Below are 15,485 nucleotides of genomic sequence, written 5' to 3' on the forward strand. Positions count from 1 at the left end.
CTGTCCTGTCTTTAGCCTCATAGGCACTTGTCCAACTCTTCGACCAATGTAGAGAGCCTTTGACCGGAGGTTCTCCCCCGAGAAAAGCGGATAAAAGTCATACTGGAGTGTCTCCGGCAATGTTGATTGGAGACTACGGAAGCATGGATCTTCTTAGCGCACCCTTAGGCCGTCTTGGAAGCTGGAGGGTTCCAGTGTGAAGGGTCTTGAGGGTCCAGCAGCAAGCTAGTGGCGTTGCTCATCCCCAAGTGGCTTACCAATGTTTCTGGTGTCTCATTCAAGAGTCAAGACTTTGCAGCGAGAATTCGATTCTACTATGATATCATGATTCCTAAAATGCTTAGTTCTCAGGGGGATCATCGCGGCGCAATTCCGGGGTTCCATCCTGTCTTGATAAGCACCAGATCACAAGAAAAAAGAAAAAGAAAAAAGCCAGATACATTTTACTTTGTCAAGACATGCATATAATGTCTCTAATGCCATTCTCAATGCCTGATACATATCCGCTGCAGCACAAACTTGCCACCGTACTCGTACTTGCACATATCAGCTGTTGGACTGGGTGTTTCCTTCGTATCTCAGCCAAGGAAACCCAACTTTTGGTTACGACCTTGTGCTACCGTCAATCATCACCTTTCAGCCTCTACAAGTTTAGGTGTACGACTTGTGCCCCCTCCACTGTTTTTAGTGCCAAATGCGTCCCATGCTTGAAACCTTTCTTGGCCTAGATCCAGAGCCAAGCATTTCCTGGAGACTGATGGTCTGGTCTGCGGGTTGAAGATGGGGTGGCGCCACGACTGCGACTGGTTTTCTTTCGCCACACACGGTTCAGGGTCCTCGAAACTTGTCCTCAATCCTCTGACGTCGAAAAGACGTAATCTTTCAGGCGTTTCCATTGAATTGCGAAAACTTCGAATATTGTCATGATAGGACCTCAAGGTCAGGACAATATGATAGATATCGTCAAAATTTCGTTGAGCAAACGTCTTGAGCTGACTCCCGGTCCAAATTAATGATTAGTGAACATGGGACCTAGACGGGCAGGCAGTCGGCAGTTCACCGTCCTCATTGGAGGTGGCTGCCATTGGTTTTTGGGTCTGCCCGTCTTCAATCCCCATGATGGGAATACGTACCGTATTTCGCTAAACCCACGGGTAAACTTAGAAGCACGTGCTCACGCATCAGCTGCTCTCGACTCCAAACCTCTCAACGCGTCTTTCCTTCCTTTGTCGCGTTACCCGTCAACTCTGCTGGCTGCCTGGTCCAAGCTAGTGCAACACTTTCAAGGTCATCCGCCTGTGACATCGACTTTTGTGTGATTTGTGTGCTACAGTTCTCAGTCTGTAGATGAGTCAATCGACAAGGTCATAATCTTTGTACCTGTCACGTCCCCTTAATGCGGTAGTCATCACCATGTCTAGAATCGATAAGCTTTCGATTTCGGGTGTCCGATCCTTCAGCCCTTCTGTTCGAGAGGCTATTCAGTTCAACACCCCTCTAACTCTCATTGTCGGTTACAACGGCTCCGGTAAGACGACAATTATCGAATGTCTGAAGTATGCCACCACTGGCGAGTTGCCACCTAACAGCAAGGGCGGTGCTTTCATCCATGACCCCAAGGTACGGCACTTTCATACTCTTTCATCCTTGACATGCAACACGCCCGCTAACACATTGCAGCTCTGTGGTGAGAAAGAAGTTTTGGCCCAAGTGAAACTACAATTCCGATCCATCAACGACCGTCAACATGTCGCGACCCGAAGTGTACAGCTTACTGTCAAGAAGACGACCCGCTCCCAGAAGACCCTGGACAGCTCCCTCGTCGTTGTGAACAATGGGGAACGAACAACCACATCAACCCGACAGGCCCAGATGGATGAGATGATACCAGAGCGCCTTGGTGTATCACCTGCAATTCTTGATGCTGTCATTTTCTGTCACCAAGACGAGTCTCTCTGGCCGTTGAGTGAGCCAGCCGCCTTGAAGAAACGTTTCGATGAAATATTCGAGGCTATGAAATATACCAAAGCCATCGATAACCTCAAAGTGCTTCGAAAGAAGCAAGTTGAACAACTGGGCAAGCTTCAGAACGACGAGGCTCACAACAAGGTAAACAAGGATCGGGGCGACCGTGCTGAGAAGAGGATGAAGGCCTTGCAAGCTGAAATCGAGGGGTCTCGTGAGACTTGCGAGTCCATCAGTGCTGAGATGGAAGAAACTCAAGAGAAAATCAGGACCACCCGGGAAACAGCAAATAGTCATCTTGCGATCGTGCAAAACCTCGACACAAAGCGCGAGCAGCTTGAGTACAGAGAAGAGGCGGTTAAAGAGCTAAAGTCCACTATTGAGGAGCTCCATGATGACGACGGCAAATTGGAAAGCGATCTGGCACATTACGAGGATCGTATGCAGCACCTCCAAGACGATGCCGACCAAAACAAGGCTCAGTATAATGAGTTGCAGAAGGAATTGGGACAATCACGGAAGGAACTCTCTGCTAAGCTTTCCGAGCAAGGCAAGCATCAGTCGGACAAAGACAAATACGAACGCCAATTAAAGATACAAAAGGAGATGATCCAAGAAGCCGCTCAGTCTTATGGTTTCTCGGGCTTTGACGGGGATCTCCCCGACAGCCAAGTCAAGTCATTTAATGACCGCCTTCAGAAGCTCCTTGCTGAGAAGAAAAGGGAGTTGGAGCGCTTGCAGAAGGAGAACTCTTCCGAATTAGATCAGGCTACCGGTGTCATCACCGAGCTGGAGGGCCGCAAAGCTGCCCGCACTCAAGATCGCGTGTCAGCCAAACAACGAATGAGCGCCATTGAAAAGCGCACTGCGGTGCTGCAAAATGAGTCGAGCCAGATCGACGTTGACGAGGGTGCCAAAGCTGTACTCGATGGGCAGATGCAAGATCTTGATAGCAGGTTCAAAACAGCCCAGAAGACTTTTGAGAATGCGGATTGGGACCGGCAACTATCAGATGAAAACGATAAGCTGCATTCACTCGAGAGTGACAACGATAGGCTTGGTAGAGAGCTCGTCGAGTGTACTCGTCTTGCGTCCGAAAGAGCCCAGCTTGACTACAGGAGGAAGGAACTTAACGACCGCAAGCGCAAACTTGACACCCTGACAAGTACTTGGAAGCCTAAGCTGGACAAGGTCCTTGGCAGTGATTGGGAACCACAAACTTTGGAATCCAAGTTTCAAGCGTTGGTTAAGAATCAGAATAAGGTTGTTTCTGAGGCCCAGAAGCGGCGCGATCAGACCCGGCAGAAGCAACAAAAAGTAGATTTCCGCTTGAGAACCACCAAAGAGTCCCGCGACAAGAAAGCCAAAGAGGCGGCTACTTGTCAACAACAAGTGGTCAATGCCCTTCTCACGGTTCGTGACAACGCTATCGTCGATGATTACAAGGAAGAAGTCGAGGCTGCTGAATCGCAGGTCGAGGAATTGCGCAATGATCTTAGTCTCTTCGACGCACTCGTGGATTACTACACCAAATGCAAGCGTCTGCTAGACACGAAGCGGAAATGTTTGCTTTGTGATCGTCACTTCGATGAGAGTCAAGCTGCAGGCATGGAACGGTTGAGCAAGAGGATAGACAAGCATCTTGACCCGAAGGGCAAGGTTGACACAGAAAAGGATCTCAAAGAGATGGTTTCGAGTCTCGAGAAGCTGCGATCTGCGCGGGGTTCTTACGATACATACGAGCGATTGACGGCTGAACTGCCTTCTCTCCGCGAAGAGTGCAAGACTACAGAGGCAGAATTCGACGCCTTAGAGAGACAAGTTGAAGAGCAAGCGTCCATCGTATCGACTGAGGAGGAGAAACAAAAAGACCTTGAGGACATGTCCAAGACTGTTGCCAACATCACGCAAACCATCAGAGACATTGCCGAGTCGGAAACCCAGGTTGATCGCATCATGTCTCAGCAGATGTCAGGCGGGGCAACTCGAAGTCCTGACGAGATCCATGAGCTCCAGGCTAGCTTGTCTGATCAGATGAGGACTCTAAAGAACCGTATCTCAAAGTTGACTACGGACCGCCAACGTACAAAAGATCAACTCAACTCTCTCGAGCTAGAAAAGAGTGAGCTGAGAAACAAAATCAGCCGTGCGGCTGGTCAACTAGACAAGAAGCAAGATCTGCAAAACCAGATCCAGGCACTGAAGGAAGAAGTATCCCACCAACGAGATGTCATTCAGCGCGCCGACGATGAGTTGGAGACAATCGAACCCAGCATTACAGAGGCAAGGTCTGCTCGTGATGAAGTTCTTCGGCACGGTCGGGCTAAGGAACAGGTTATTGTTGACGCTCGTGACAACGTCGCAAACTCAGTCAATGAGATGAAAATGATGGATGCTGATATCCAGGGCTACATCGATCGTGGTGGTCCCTCTAACCTGGCATCCAACCAGAGGGCCATTGCCACACTCGAGAAGACAATCGCGAGTACCGAGAAGGAGGTTACAGATCTCACGGTCCGTACAAACAAGCTGAAGCAAGACATTGACAACGGAGACCGTAAGAAGAAGAACATCAAAGACAACCTCAACTATCGCAAGAATCTTCGTACTATCGATGTCATCCGTCAAGAGATCGCTGAACTAGAGGAGCGCAATGCCGACGAGGACTACGAACGTCTTCAAGCTGAAGCCCGTATGCAAGAGAATCACTACAATCGTCTTCTGGCAGAGCGTGGTTCCGTGATGGGAACTATGAAAACCAAGGACGAGGAACTTGGAAGATTACTTCAAGAGTGGGAAATGGATTACAAGGACGCCAAGAAAAAGTACCGAGAGTCGCATATCCGTGTGGAAACGACCAAAGCCGCTATTGAGGATCTGGCCCAGTGTAGCTCGGCTGTTGACAAAGCTGTGATGCAGTTCCACTCAATGAAGATGGCTGAGATAAATCGCATCGCTGGCGAACTATGGCAGAGTACCTACCAAGGAACCGACATTGACACAATTCTCATCCGTTCGGATAATGAGTCAAACACAGGCAAACGCAACTACAACTATCGACTCTGTATGGTGAAGCAAGACACCGAGATGGATATGCGTGGCCGATGTTCTGCTGGACAAAAGGTGCTCGCATCCATCATCATTCGTTTAGCACTGGCTGAATCATTTGGTGTCAATTGTGGTCTCATTGCGCTGGACGAGCCTACAACCAATCTGGATCGCGACAACATCAAGAGTCTAGCAGAAAGCTTGCACATGATCATCAAAGCTCGTCAGGCCCAGAGTAACTTCCAGCTTATTGTCATCACTCACGACGAGGACTTTTTGCGACATATGAGGTGTAGCGATTTCTGTGACAGTTTCTTCCGCGTCAGGCGTGACGAGCGACAGAATAGTGTCATTTCAAGGGAAAGTATTACAAAGATATTCTAACCAGGCATGCAAGTTGAGTAGAGTGGAAGAGGAATCAGCAGTGGAATTATGTAAATTATAAAGGGTTCTCACAATCCCCAAATGCCGAGACGGACGTTATGAGAGTGAAAAATAATAGTACATGGTATCTTCCATTCAGTCTCTAGTTCTAGTTTTCTCCAAGGTAGAGAGACGTTAGTGCTTGTCTCTATTCAGAAGGTTGTGAGACAAGTCTGAAAATACGTAAAAGTTCACGGAATTATACACCGGCAATAATATTTCTACTCCACACCTCCCAGTCTCTCAGTGTCGTTGACGCCTTTATTTTCATTGCAACGGAATTATTTCTCCACCCTCCACGAGTCGACGACCCGGCACGTTTCCGCCGAATTACTCTGATTTCGGTTTCGCGCCTCGGATTTAACGAGCTATTCAATCATTCTATCCCTGGTCTTGATCTGCGGTTTATTTAGTTAACAGTACCTAGTCATGGACCGTTCTCGGTGGAGAATGAATCACAATGGCCTTGTTCATCTCATCTCGCCTCATCCTGAGTGACTGACCTCTTTCTCCCATGCATGCACACTTTGCTAGAAAGGTATCCTTACATATTCGTGCATAGTGAACGCATATGAACCACACAGCAGGGAGCTGCGTTTCCAATACTACAACACAATCCAATCCCTGATTAGCAATCACTGTTCGGTCCACGCCGGCCCCCGGACAAGGATCGTTACTGCTACTACGTCTACGATTTTCAACTTGGATTTCAAATCGCAAAAGGGAGAGAAAAGGGGATTTTTCTATTCCTCCATTAGTGGCCTACTAGGCTTACAACTTGCACGGCAACAATGGCCGTCTCAGCGCCGACGCCAGAGCACAGGACCAGTTCGGACAGCACTCTTGACGTGGAAAGAGATGGGATAAATGCAGGCTCCAACAACCCTACAGCAGCTACCGAAGCAACCCCAGATGAAGCCGCAACCGCGCCGGCCGGCAGCAGCCCGTTACCCGGAGCGCCTGGTGCTGGGGATCCAGAGGCCGGACGGACCAGGTCGGAGAACATATTGATCATCAGCGCTCTGTGCCTGGCGCTGTTCCTCGCCGCTTTGGATACAACCATCATCACCACCGCGGTTCCCACCATCGCTAATGAGTTCAACTCGAGTCAAGGTTACGTCTGGATAGGAAGTGCTTACCTGCTGGGCAACGCCTCGTTTGTGCCGACATGGGGCAAGATCTCGGACATTTTTGGCCGCAAGCCCGTCCTCCTTGCTGCGGCGGTCATCTTCTGGATCGGTTCTCTGCTGTGCGCCGTGAGTAACAGCATGGGCATGCTCATTGCCGCGCGTGCCATCCAAGGCATTGGTGGAGGTGGTCTTATTGTGCTGCCCAATATCGCTATCAGCGATCTCTTCTCCATACGAAACCGAGGCATGTACTTTGGCATTCTCGGCATGGTGTGGGCGTTGGCATCTGCAGTTGGACCTATTCTCGGTGGTGTCTTTACTAGCCAGGTCACCTGGCGATGGTGTTTCTATATCAACCTTCCCATCAGCGCCGTTGCCTTTGTGATTCTCGTCTTTTTCCTAAAGCTGCACAACCCTCGCACGCCGATGAAGGAGGGTCTCATGGCTCTGGACTGGCCCGGCAGCATTCTCATCATTGGCGGCACCGTTATGTGGTTGCTGGGCCTTGAATTTGGCGGGGTCTCGTTTCCTTGGAACTCTGCCACGACTATTTGTCTTCTCGTCTTTGGCATTCTTGCCATTGGGCTTTTCCTTTTATACGAGTGGAAGGTTGCCAAGTTCCCTGTTCTTCCTTTACGGCTCTTCAGCACACGAAACAGCATTGCCTCTTACGGAGTTGGCTTTACTCACGCATTCGTCTTCATGTCTGGTAGTTACTGGCTTCCGCTCTACTACCAGGGTGTTCTGGGTGCCTCTTCGCTGCTTTCTGGAGTCTACCTTCTTCCGTACGTGCTGTCTCTGTCGTTTATCTCGGCTGGAGTTGGTATATATATCAAGAAGACAGGACAGTACAAGCTCGCCATCGTGATGGGCTTCTTTGTAACTGTTATCGGGTTCGGCCTGTTCATCGACCTCGAACCGCGCGCTAACTGGGTCAAGATCATCATATTTCAGATCGTCGCTGGAATTGGTATCGGTCCCAACTTCCAGGCCCCCCTAATCGCAATTCAGACCAACGTCGAGCCGCGAGACATTGGTTCCGCAACTTCATGCTTCTCTTTTATCCGCCAGCTGGGCACTTCCATCTCCGTCGTGGTAGGTGGTGTCATTTTCAACAATGAGATGGAGAAGCAGTATCCAAAGCTCGAGGAGGAACTAGGTCCTAGTCTCGCCAGCAGACTCTCTGGAGCCAACGCAGCCGGTAGTGTGGAACTTGTAGGATCTTTGACAGGAGAAGATGGCAGGGTAGCCAAGACAGCATTCTGGCACAGTCTACGAACCATGTACATCGTGTACACGTGCTTTGCTGGTCTTTCGCTTGTCATCAGTCTTATGATCAAGCAGGTTAACCTTAGCAAGGAACACAAGGAGCATAAGACTGGCCTCAAATCGCTGAAGCGACGCGGCGACGAAAATAACGAGGCAAATGAAGGAGAGGGTGTGATTCCGGGTAACGAAAAGACTACAGACAACTAAAAATGAGGGCGGCGTTTATGTAAAAAGTTACAGCGCTTTATAGACAGCGCATATCTAGCTTATTATAAATTGGTAATAATACATTTCAACAATGAAAAAATATCTCATGGTCTATTCAAAACTCATGTTCGGTTTAGAAGAGCTTTTCACCTTCCTCGACAGTCCTCTTCCACTCCTCATAATCAAAACCAAGGTCCTCCAATCCCCTCAGCTCATGTCTCTTCTCGCCTGCTGCTCTGCTTGCCAGCTTGATTTTTGGCACTCTCTCCCGCACCCACCTCTTATCCAGTCCCCAGTATGGAGGTAACTTGCCTTGTCCTTCATTCTCAAGACCCAGTTCAGGAGCTCTTGGTGCCGCCTTGCTTAGCTCATGCAGGCGGTTAACGTAGTCGACATCTTCAGGGAAAGCCATGACATGAATAGCCTTGCCTTCTCCTTTCTTCTCGTGCTGCTCTTCCACCCATGCTTCCATCGCGGCTTCAGATGGAGGGCTCAGACGACCAGACCATATGCGGGCAATCACAGCGCTCTGTGCCTCGGCGACGGGGAAAGGGACAATCCGTTGCGGAACACTAAGGAATGAGAGAGTCGAGTCTGCAGTGTAGAGAATGTGTTCCCAGAGATGCGCTGCGTGTCCTCCACTAGGTACAACTACAGGAGGATCGAGAGACTTGAGGAAGGGGTACGAATAGTGGAATCCGGTACAGAAAATCACAGCATCAATGTCGACCTCAACTTGGCCGTTGGCAAAGCGGACACCGCGCTGCTCTGGGAGGAACTCAACAATTTCAGGAACGCCAGCTGCCCATGGCTCTTTTGTAGGGGCGACCACGGTCGACTTTTCCTTTTCTGAGATGAAGATGGGGTGCTTTGCAACATTGGAAAGTTGCGCGCTCACATCGACGCCAGATGCAGAGTTGCCAACAACAATGACTTTCTACTTGATTATGAGCAGAATATCCACACAAAAAAAGCAAATCAGCATACCTTGTCCTTAAAATCATGAGGTCTTCGATAGAACTTGGAGTGCGAAATGACACCCGAGTATTTCTTATCAAACTCTGTGATTCCGGCGATATCAGGGATGAAAGGGTCATTGTAATGTCCACTCGCCACCACAACAGCGTCATACTCTTCTTTGATGACCTTGTTGGCCTTCAGGTCGAGCACCTCGACCGACCATGGCTGTGAGCGATCTGACCTCGATTTCTCAATGTTCAAAACCTGAGTCTGAAATGAGATGTGAGGAGTGATCTCTTTGGCGTAGTCTTTGAGGTACTGCAGCACAACGCTATGACGAGGAAACAAAGAAGAACCCTCGGGAAATTCTTTGTCGCTATACCTCATGAGCGAATGTGGAATGTTTGTTTCAAGAAGATCGTAAATAGGAGACATGAACTCGACATCCCCATGGTCATTAGGCCAAAGCGCTTGATCTGCCGCATAACTGGGTTGAGTCCTAGGAACTGAGAAGCCCTGCTCGCGGGCCAGAGGAGTGTAGTTCCATACGCCGCCTGCTGTGGCACGTTGCTCGAAGATACGAACTTTGGAGAACTTCTTTTCTGCGAGAAGATATCTGGGAGTGTTGTCAGTTGAAGACTCGTCATGTATATGGTGTTGAGGGTAGTTACTTGGCGGCTGCAAGGCCACTAGGGCCAGCACCTATGATGGCAATGCGACGAACGTCGAGTTTATCTGCCAGAGCCATTCTTTCAAAGTCAGATGTGTTTTTGGAAACAAGTTGAGAAGGGAGGGTATCTGTCGTAAATTAATATGCAATAATGACACTGTTCCAAGTCACAGTGATATAGACATTAGTAATTGTCTAACAATAATATCGTCAGAGCAGATGAGAGTAAGTTGAAGAGGTCAAAACAAATAAAACCCTAGATTCTTGAACAAACTTCTTCAATCTTCTTATAAACAGCTTCCCAGTTGATTCGACAGCTGATAACAGAAGCTGCCGATGAATTCCGCAAAATAGCCTCACTACTAACTCATCAATTCGCAGGTCGAACGATTGTCTCATTAGATGGTGTTGCCGCTTTCGGTAATCCCGGTCGGCCTCCGCGCGATCCCGACTCCGGGCATCGGAGCCAGGCCGCCTCCAGGTCTTCCTTCCGTTTTTAAGAGATACGACTCCTACCTGCCGTCCGGGTGTTGAAATAGAGATACTGGCTTGGTGATAACCTCAAACTCACTGTTTTCCTTTCGTATCTTGGGGTGTTTTCTAGGTTTTGGGGCTCTACGGATTGCCCTTTACCGTTAGCTAAAGACTTCATACAGGGTAATGATAACATCCTCTTCCCAAGCACGCAATCTAGTCTACCATCATTGGCTTGATCAACAGCAGCCATCATGGCGAATCTTTCTTGGCTCCACGAACCATCACTGAGAGCTCTATCTTATCGTTGAATTAAACGATTGCAAGTTTTCTTCGCCTGCCTTCTTGTTAAAAGATATCTGATCCCGATATCTCACTTGAAAGATACCTCGTAGATTGACAACACCTACCACCCTTCTGCCCTGTCAGACCCTACACATCAATCATGCCAACAGAAACAGCGACAACCACCCAAAATGGCAGCTGAAATGAAGGCCTCGATCCACCGTTTCCGCCTCCGCAGGCTGTCACCGTCTCCTGGGGCCGTCGGTCGGGCCCGATCCGCTTCACCTCCAGTGTCTGCTGATCAACGAGAAGCGCAAGCCCGTGGACAGTATTATACTTCTACTACTCAACAAGCATCTGGCACTCGCACCTCAGGTGCAAAAACCACACCGCCAGCCTGTGATCGATGCCGCAGCTTTAAAAAGAAGTGTAGCCGTACCTTTCCTGTCTGCTCTCTTTGCGCCACTGCTGGTCAGCGGTGCTCGTATACCAGCCCGACAGCCAACGCTGAGGCTCAGATACACCAGTTGCGCTCTCGGGTAGAATGGTTGAGCCAGTATATCGATCAAAATCTCCTGTCGCCGGGTCCACAGGGTAGGTTAGACGGGATAGAGACAGGAGCTGATTTGGTGAGTATACTTGGTCGAGGGTCACAGAACGGTATAGGGGCCATCACAAATCCAGAGAGCACATCGCCTTATATTTCACGAGTATTGGGCCCAAACACTCCTCCGCTAGATGCAACTGCTGCCCTACCTCTACTACGCAGGCATGATGAAGCGCTGGCAGGACAGCAAAATACTGAAATACGTGTGGAAGAAAGGGATCCGGGCAGTGTGCGAACCGCTAGTAGCCACTTCTCACCTTATCAGGGGTCAACCGAGGGATCAACCACGAGACGAAGGTTGATCGCTCGGCAGGCTTTGCCTCCTGATATTGCACCGTGTCGCTTCGTCGATGCCTTCTTCCGCCATGTGAACAGAGCGTATCCTTTTGTCGACCAGGCGAGAATACGGCGAGATCTTGAGACTCTAGGGGATGCGTCTCCTGCGTATCTAGATCCGCCCATGACATTGCTGTATCTCGTCATGGCGATTGGATGCACGTCGCTCGTGCGGGCCGGGCAGATCCCAAGCGACACAGCACGACAGTTTGATGTAGTTTATCCAGACGTCATTCAAGAGTGCCTCTGCAGTGAGAGTATTGAGTCGGTGCAGATCCTTGTTCTGTTGGGATTGTACTCCCTTTTTGATCCGGCTGCAATCTCTGCATACTTCATTGTTGGCATCGCAGCACGACAGGCCATGGTTATCGGCCTTACTCGTCCGGACGAGATGCCACGTACAGCAGTCGAGACTGAGCTCAGGCACCGGTTGTATTGGAGCATATTTGTACTTGACCGCATGATGTCGGCGTCGCAGGGCCTTCCAGCAGCGTTGACGGACGAACATGCTGATGTTCCACTCCCGGGCCTCACGGTAGAAGAGTTTGCCGGTCCAGACAGGGCTACATATGCTCGCAATCTGCAAACTAGTCGGCATATTATTCAACTCAGACAACTAGAGTATCGGATCCTAAACACGGTACACTTTCAACGGAATGCGGAAACCTCGCGCTTGGGTCCTGCAGACAGACGGGCAATACTGAACAGCCTGCGGTCCGAAATAGAAGATTGGTATAGCAACGGCTGCCTCATGTCGCCGATGGAAGCAGACAACCTACCCATCCACAGTAGCGTCACCTGGATGAGTGCACAGTATTACCATTTGCATGTTTTTCTTTACTTCCCGAATCACTTCAACAGTTCAGTCTCACCGCCAGCTGTTACTAGAAAAGAACAGCTTGAATTTGCCAGCAAACAACTTCAAGCCAACTCGGCACTTCTTCAACAACGTCAGTTACCTTTGAACAGGGTCACGTTGAGTCGGCTACTGCCAGTGGGATTGATATTGATGTCTGGCTTTACAGCTGGTCAAGGGCGAACTCCCTTCGTAGCCCAGAACGACTTAATTATTCTTGTCACACTTCTCGAAGCGTTTCCACAAGGTTGGACGACGGCACGAGAGGCAGCCCAGATACTGCAGCAATTTGTGGATATTGTTACAGGACCAGGGGGCATGGTTACAACGTTTTTTGGCACAGCAACTGGGGAGACGATGGAAGAGTTGGTTAGGCCATGTATTGTCAGCTTCACGAAATTACTGCACCAGTTCTTGGGTAAGGCGACATGCTTTCAATCGATCGAGTATTCTCAGGAGATACAAGATGTCGATCGGATGAGTCAAGTCGGCGTTGTAGCGCAGCAACAATCATCGGCTAATGCATTATGGTTGGATGGAGCGAATCCAGATGATGCAGGCGTAAACGAGGAATCGGTACTAGGATATGGATGGGGCTCGTGGGATCTTGATTTCCTTTAGCGAGGCTCCGAAGAAAGCATGGCAAGGTTTAGTTATTGAGGAGCAGACAGTAACCGTATACGGGTAAGTAAGCCTTGTTGTTTGTCGGAGTGACGATCTTGAGAAGTGTTCACATTATTTAGCAGCTAGTTGGGAACTTGGGAGATATACTGGGAATCTCGGAGATAATAAATAAGATCGGCATTCGTTGTGCTATTTTCTGCATATAGTTGTCCTAAATTTAGTCGGCGTCCCTGATCTTCGTAGCATCCTGACCTAAGAATTAATCTACCATGTTCACCGGTTGGTTTGACTTGCACCAATCAAAGACATTAAATTTTAAGGCCGTTCGTTATTTGGTGGTTAGTACAACTAAAAAGGCAATTTTACCTTTCGCTTCCCTGCGTCAAGAGTCATGAAAATTAGGGCATAAAAGCAACCTTATTCTCACACAATAGAAAAGCACTGTAAGAGCTGCTTAACAGCCCACTCCTTCTTCTTCTAGCACATCCAACAAAATATCGAAATCCGACTCTCCACTTATCAGTTAGCTTGCCCAGACCCTAATCCCTATTGCTGACACCCATACTAGACAAGCTCTCCACGGATAGGACCCTACCTACTGCAAAGGGACCACCATCTCCGCCCACACAATCAGGCTTGCCTCTCTAGATAATAGCCATATTATCTATGCAGAGGCCAAGGCCGTCACAGACACAGTCGACTACCAGAACGTCAAGGCAGAAGGCCGTTCGTTATGTTGAACAATGGCCGGATAGCAAAGTCAAATTGAGTCAAGCGAATGCGAGCCATGCATTCCAACGGCAACACAGCCGCATATCATTAAGCTGTTGGGTTGGGGGTAACCTCAAATGACCAGAGAAGAAACGGTCTAAAAAAGAGGCTCTGCTAGCCCTATAGCGCAGTTGCCCTCCATGTCGAATTAAAGAAACATGGATGCACACCACCAAAAAAGCTTGGCCAAGTTAGTCTGAGATAGATATTATGCGAGAATCGCGGTTAAAGGTCTTGAATAGGAGATGCGCTTGCCTTGGTTAGCATCCCAAGTGCAAGGTGTATGGTGGTTAGGATGGGGGATGACGACGACTGCAATAACAACAAAGTGGAGAGTTTATTTTCAACTGCTGACCATGCATTCACTTCACTTGTTGACAAAACTCGCTGATTGCTACAAAAATGGGACATGCCGCATCGTATTCTCAGGTAGGGAGAGTCTTGGGCATTGTCCATTGGCCGCGCGGTTTTATTTATGGAATTATAAAATGTGGACCGGTAGAGAGATTACCACTGTAACGTCTTATGCCAGCCAGGAACGGTATCCTGGGGCCGTTTTCCCGTACCGTCAGCAGGTAGGTAAAAAGTCCAATAAAGCTACAGTACTCTGTACTCCGGTACATTCCCTGGGAAAAGGCACCCGAGAAGGAGAGTAATAATAGAATATGCAGTGAACCGTGAGTTGATGATCGTCAGATCAAGCCTGTGCTATACTATACTCAGTAAAGCGAGACGCAGGAAATGAATTCGGGTTTTTTTTTATCTTTTGGTGATGGGACGGTGGCTGAATTGCATCTGCATTGCATATCAAAGAAAGGCAAAGAGTTTCATAGAAGGCAACTACCTAATTAACATTGTCAGATCGCACTGATATTTCAATCTGTTGTGTATCAAGGTAGAGAGGTACCTATCTGTTTGAGGGCCTCATATGTCATTTCACATCACATCATGTATGCAATCACGTTATCAAAATACAGTGCTAAAAGTTTGTGATTTTTATCTATTCTCTCTTGTCTGCTGAACTGACCAAAGACGGAGTGTGATGCGATCTTAAGACATGGCTCATGCAAGGTTAAAGTGGCTGTACCGGTACGGACTGGGCTGAGTCCGACGGACAACTTGTATTACATGGTTCTGCGTATTGGCTGTTATGTGTGGGCTGACTTTGGGTGGCATTTCCTCGGGTGGCAGGGAGTTTGCACTAACAATGGAGACTTTTCCTGCATGATATTGCACTGCCGCAGCCCTCATCTCTGCTAGAGTTATTACTGGCATTCATTCCCTCAGCAACCCAGCCCTCCTTGACACTGTATGTCATACCGACCTAGGTTTGAAGATGACGGTGCTAAGATATGCTGTGCTATGCTATGCAATTCAATGGTTGTTTCTGGTTGCATTCGTCATATTCATAGTGACGGCCTCCCACGAATTTCCAGCATAGCCACGGATTCCATAAGCCCGGCATTTCTTACAGTACCGCTTATGGGTGGGTAGATTGCTCCCAAGGCTGATCGGGTTCATCCGCACAGTATCTGCGCTGCAGCAACTAGCGGGCAGACAGGCAGGTAGCTTTCCACACAACGTTATCCAAACCTAAAGCTAAGGACGTTAGAGGCGGGATGCGGCGTCCCGTCTCTGTGGTTCTCTCCACCCGCCAACTGTGCAGTCACTGTCTGTCATGTCAGTCTAGCATGTACCTGTAATGTAGCCTTGGCTTGAACTGTATCTGATGGATTCTTTTGTCTGCTGAGGGGTTTTCCTCTCTTTATCTCTGAGTCTTGGCCGACTGCGTCATGGGACCAGATTCGGTATTCATCGTCGTCTTCTGTTGCAAAAGACAAGACATGAGACAGTCTGGAC

The 15,485-nt window shown here is 48.9% G+C and overlaps 4 protein-coding genes across 4 annotated transcripts; 3 read left to right on the forward strand and 1 right to left on the reverse strand.

Moving 5' to 3' along the window:
* Window positions 1–1,413: 1,413 nt before the first annotated feature.
* FPSE_00323 (uncharacterized protein) lies at window positions 1,414–5,397 on the forward strand (the record flags this gene model as incomplete). The annotated part of the gene is made up of 2 exons (XM_009253443.1): window positions 1,414–1,620; window positions 1,681–5,397. 2 exons carry the CDS (start codon window positions 1,414–1,416, stop codon window positions 5,395–5,397), a joined length of 3,924 nt encoding a protein of 1,307 aa, XP_009251718.1.
* Window positions 5,398–6,227: 830 nt separating this feature from the next.
* FPSE_00324 (uncharacterized protein) lies at window positions 6,228–8,042 on the forward strand (the record flags this gene model as incomplete). The annotated part of the gene is made up of 1 exon (XM_009253444.1): window positions 6,228–8,042. One exon carries the CDS (start codon window positions 6,228–6,230, stop codon window positions 8,040–8,042), a length of 1,815 nt encoding a protein of 604 aa, XP_009251719.1.
* Window positions 8,043–8,175: 133 nt separating this feature from the next.
* On the reverse strand, window positions 8,176–9,750 carry FPSE_00325 (uncharacterized protein; the record flags this gene model as incomplete). The annotated part of the gene is made up of 3 exons (XM_009253445.1): window positions 8,176–8,979; window positions 9,030–9,618; window positions 9,674–9,750. 3 exons carry the CDS (start codon window positions 9,748–9,750, stop codon window positions 8,176–8,178), a joined length of 1,470 nt encoding a protein of 489 aa, XP_009251720.1.
* An 872-nt stretch (window positions 9,751–10,622) lies between these two features.
* FPSE_00326 (uncharacterized protein) lies at window positions 10,623–12,851 on the forward strand (the record flags this gene model as incomplete). Its single annotated transcript, XM_009253446.1, has 1 exon — window positions 10,623–12,851. One exon carries the CDS (start codon window positions 10,623–10,625, stop codon window positions 12,849–12,851), a length of 2,229 nt encoding a protein of 742 aa, XP_009251721.1.
* Between the last annotated feature and the right edge of the window lie 2,634 nt (window positions 12,852–15,485).

This window comes from Fusarium pseudograminearum, chromosome 1 (assembly GCF_000303195.2).
Source record: "Fusarium pseudograminearum CS3096 chromosome 1, whole genome shotgun sequence".
NCBI lineage: Eukaryota > Fungi > Ascomycota > Sordariomycetes > Hypocreales > Nectriaceae > Fusarium > Fusarium pseudograminearum.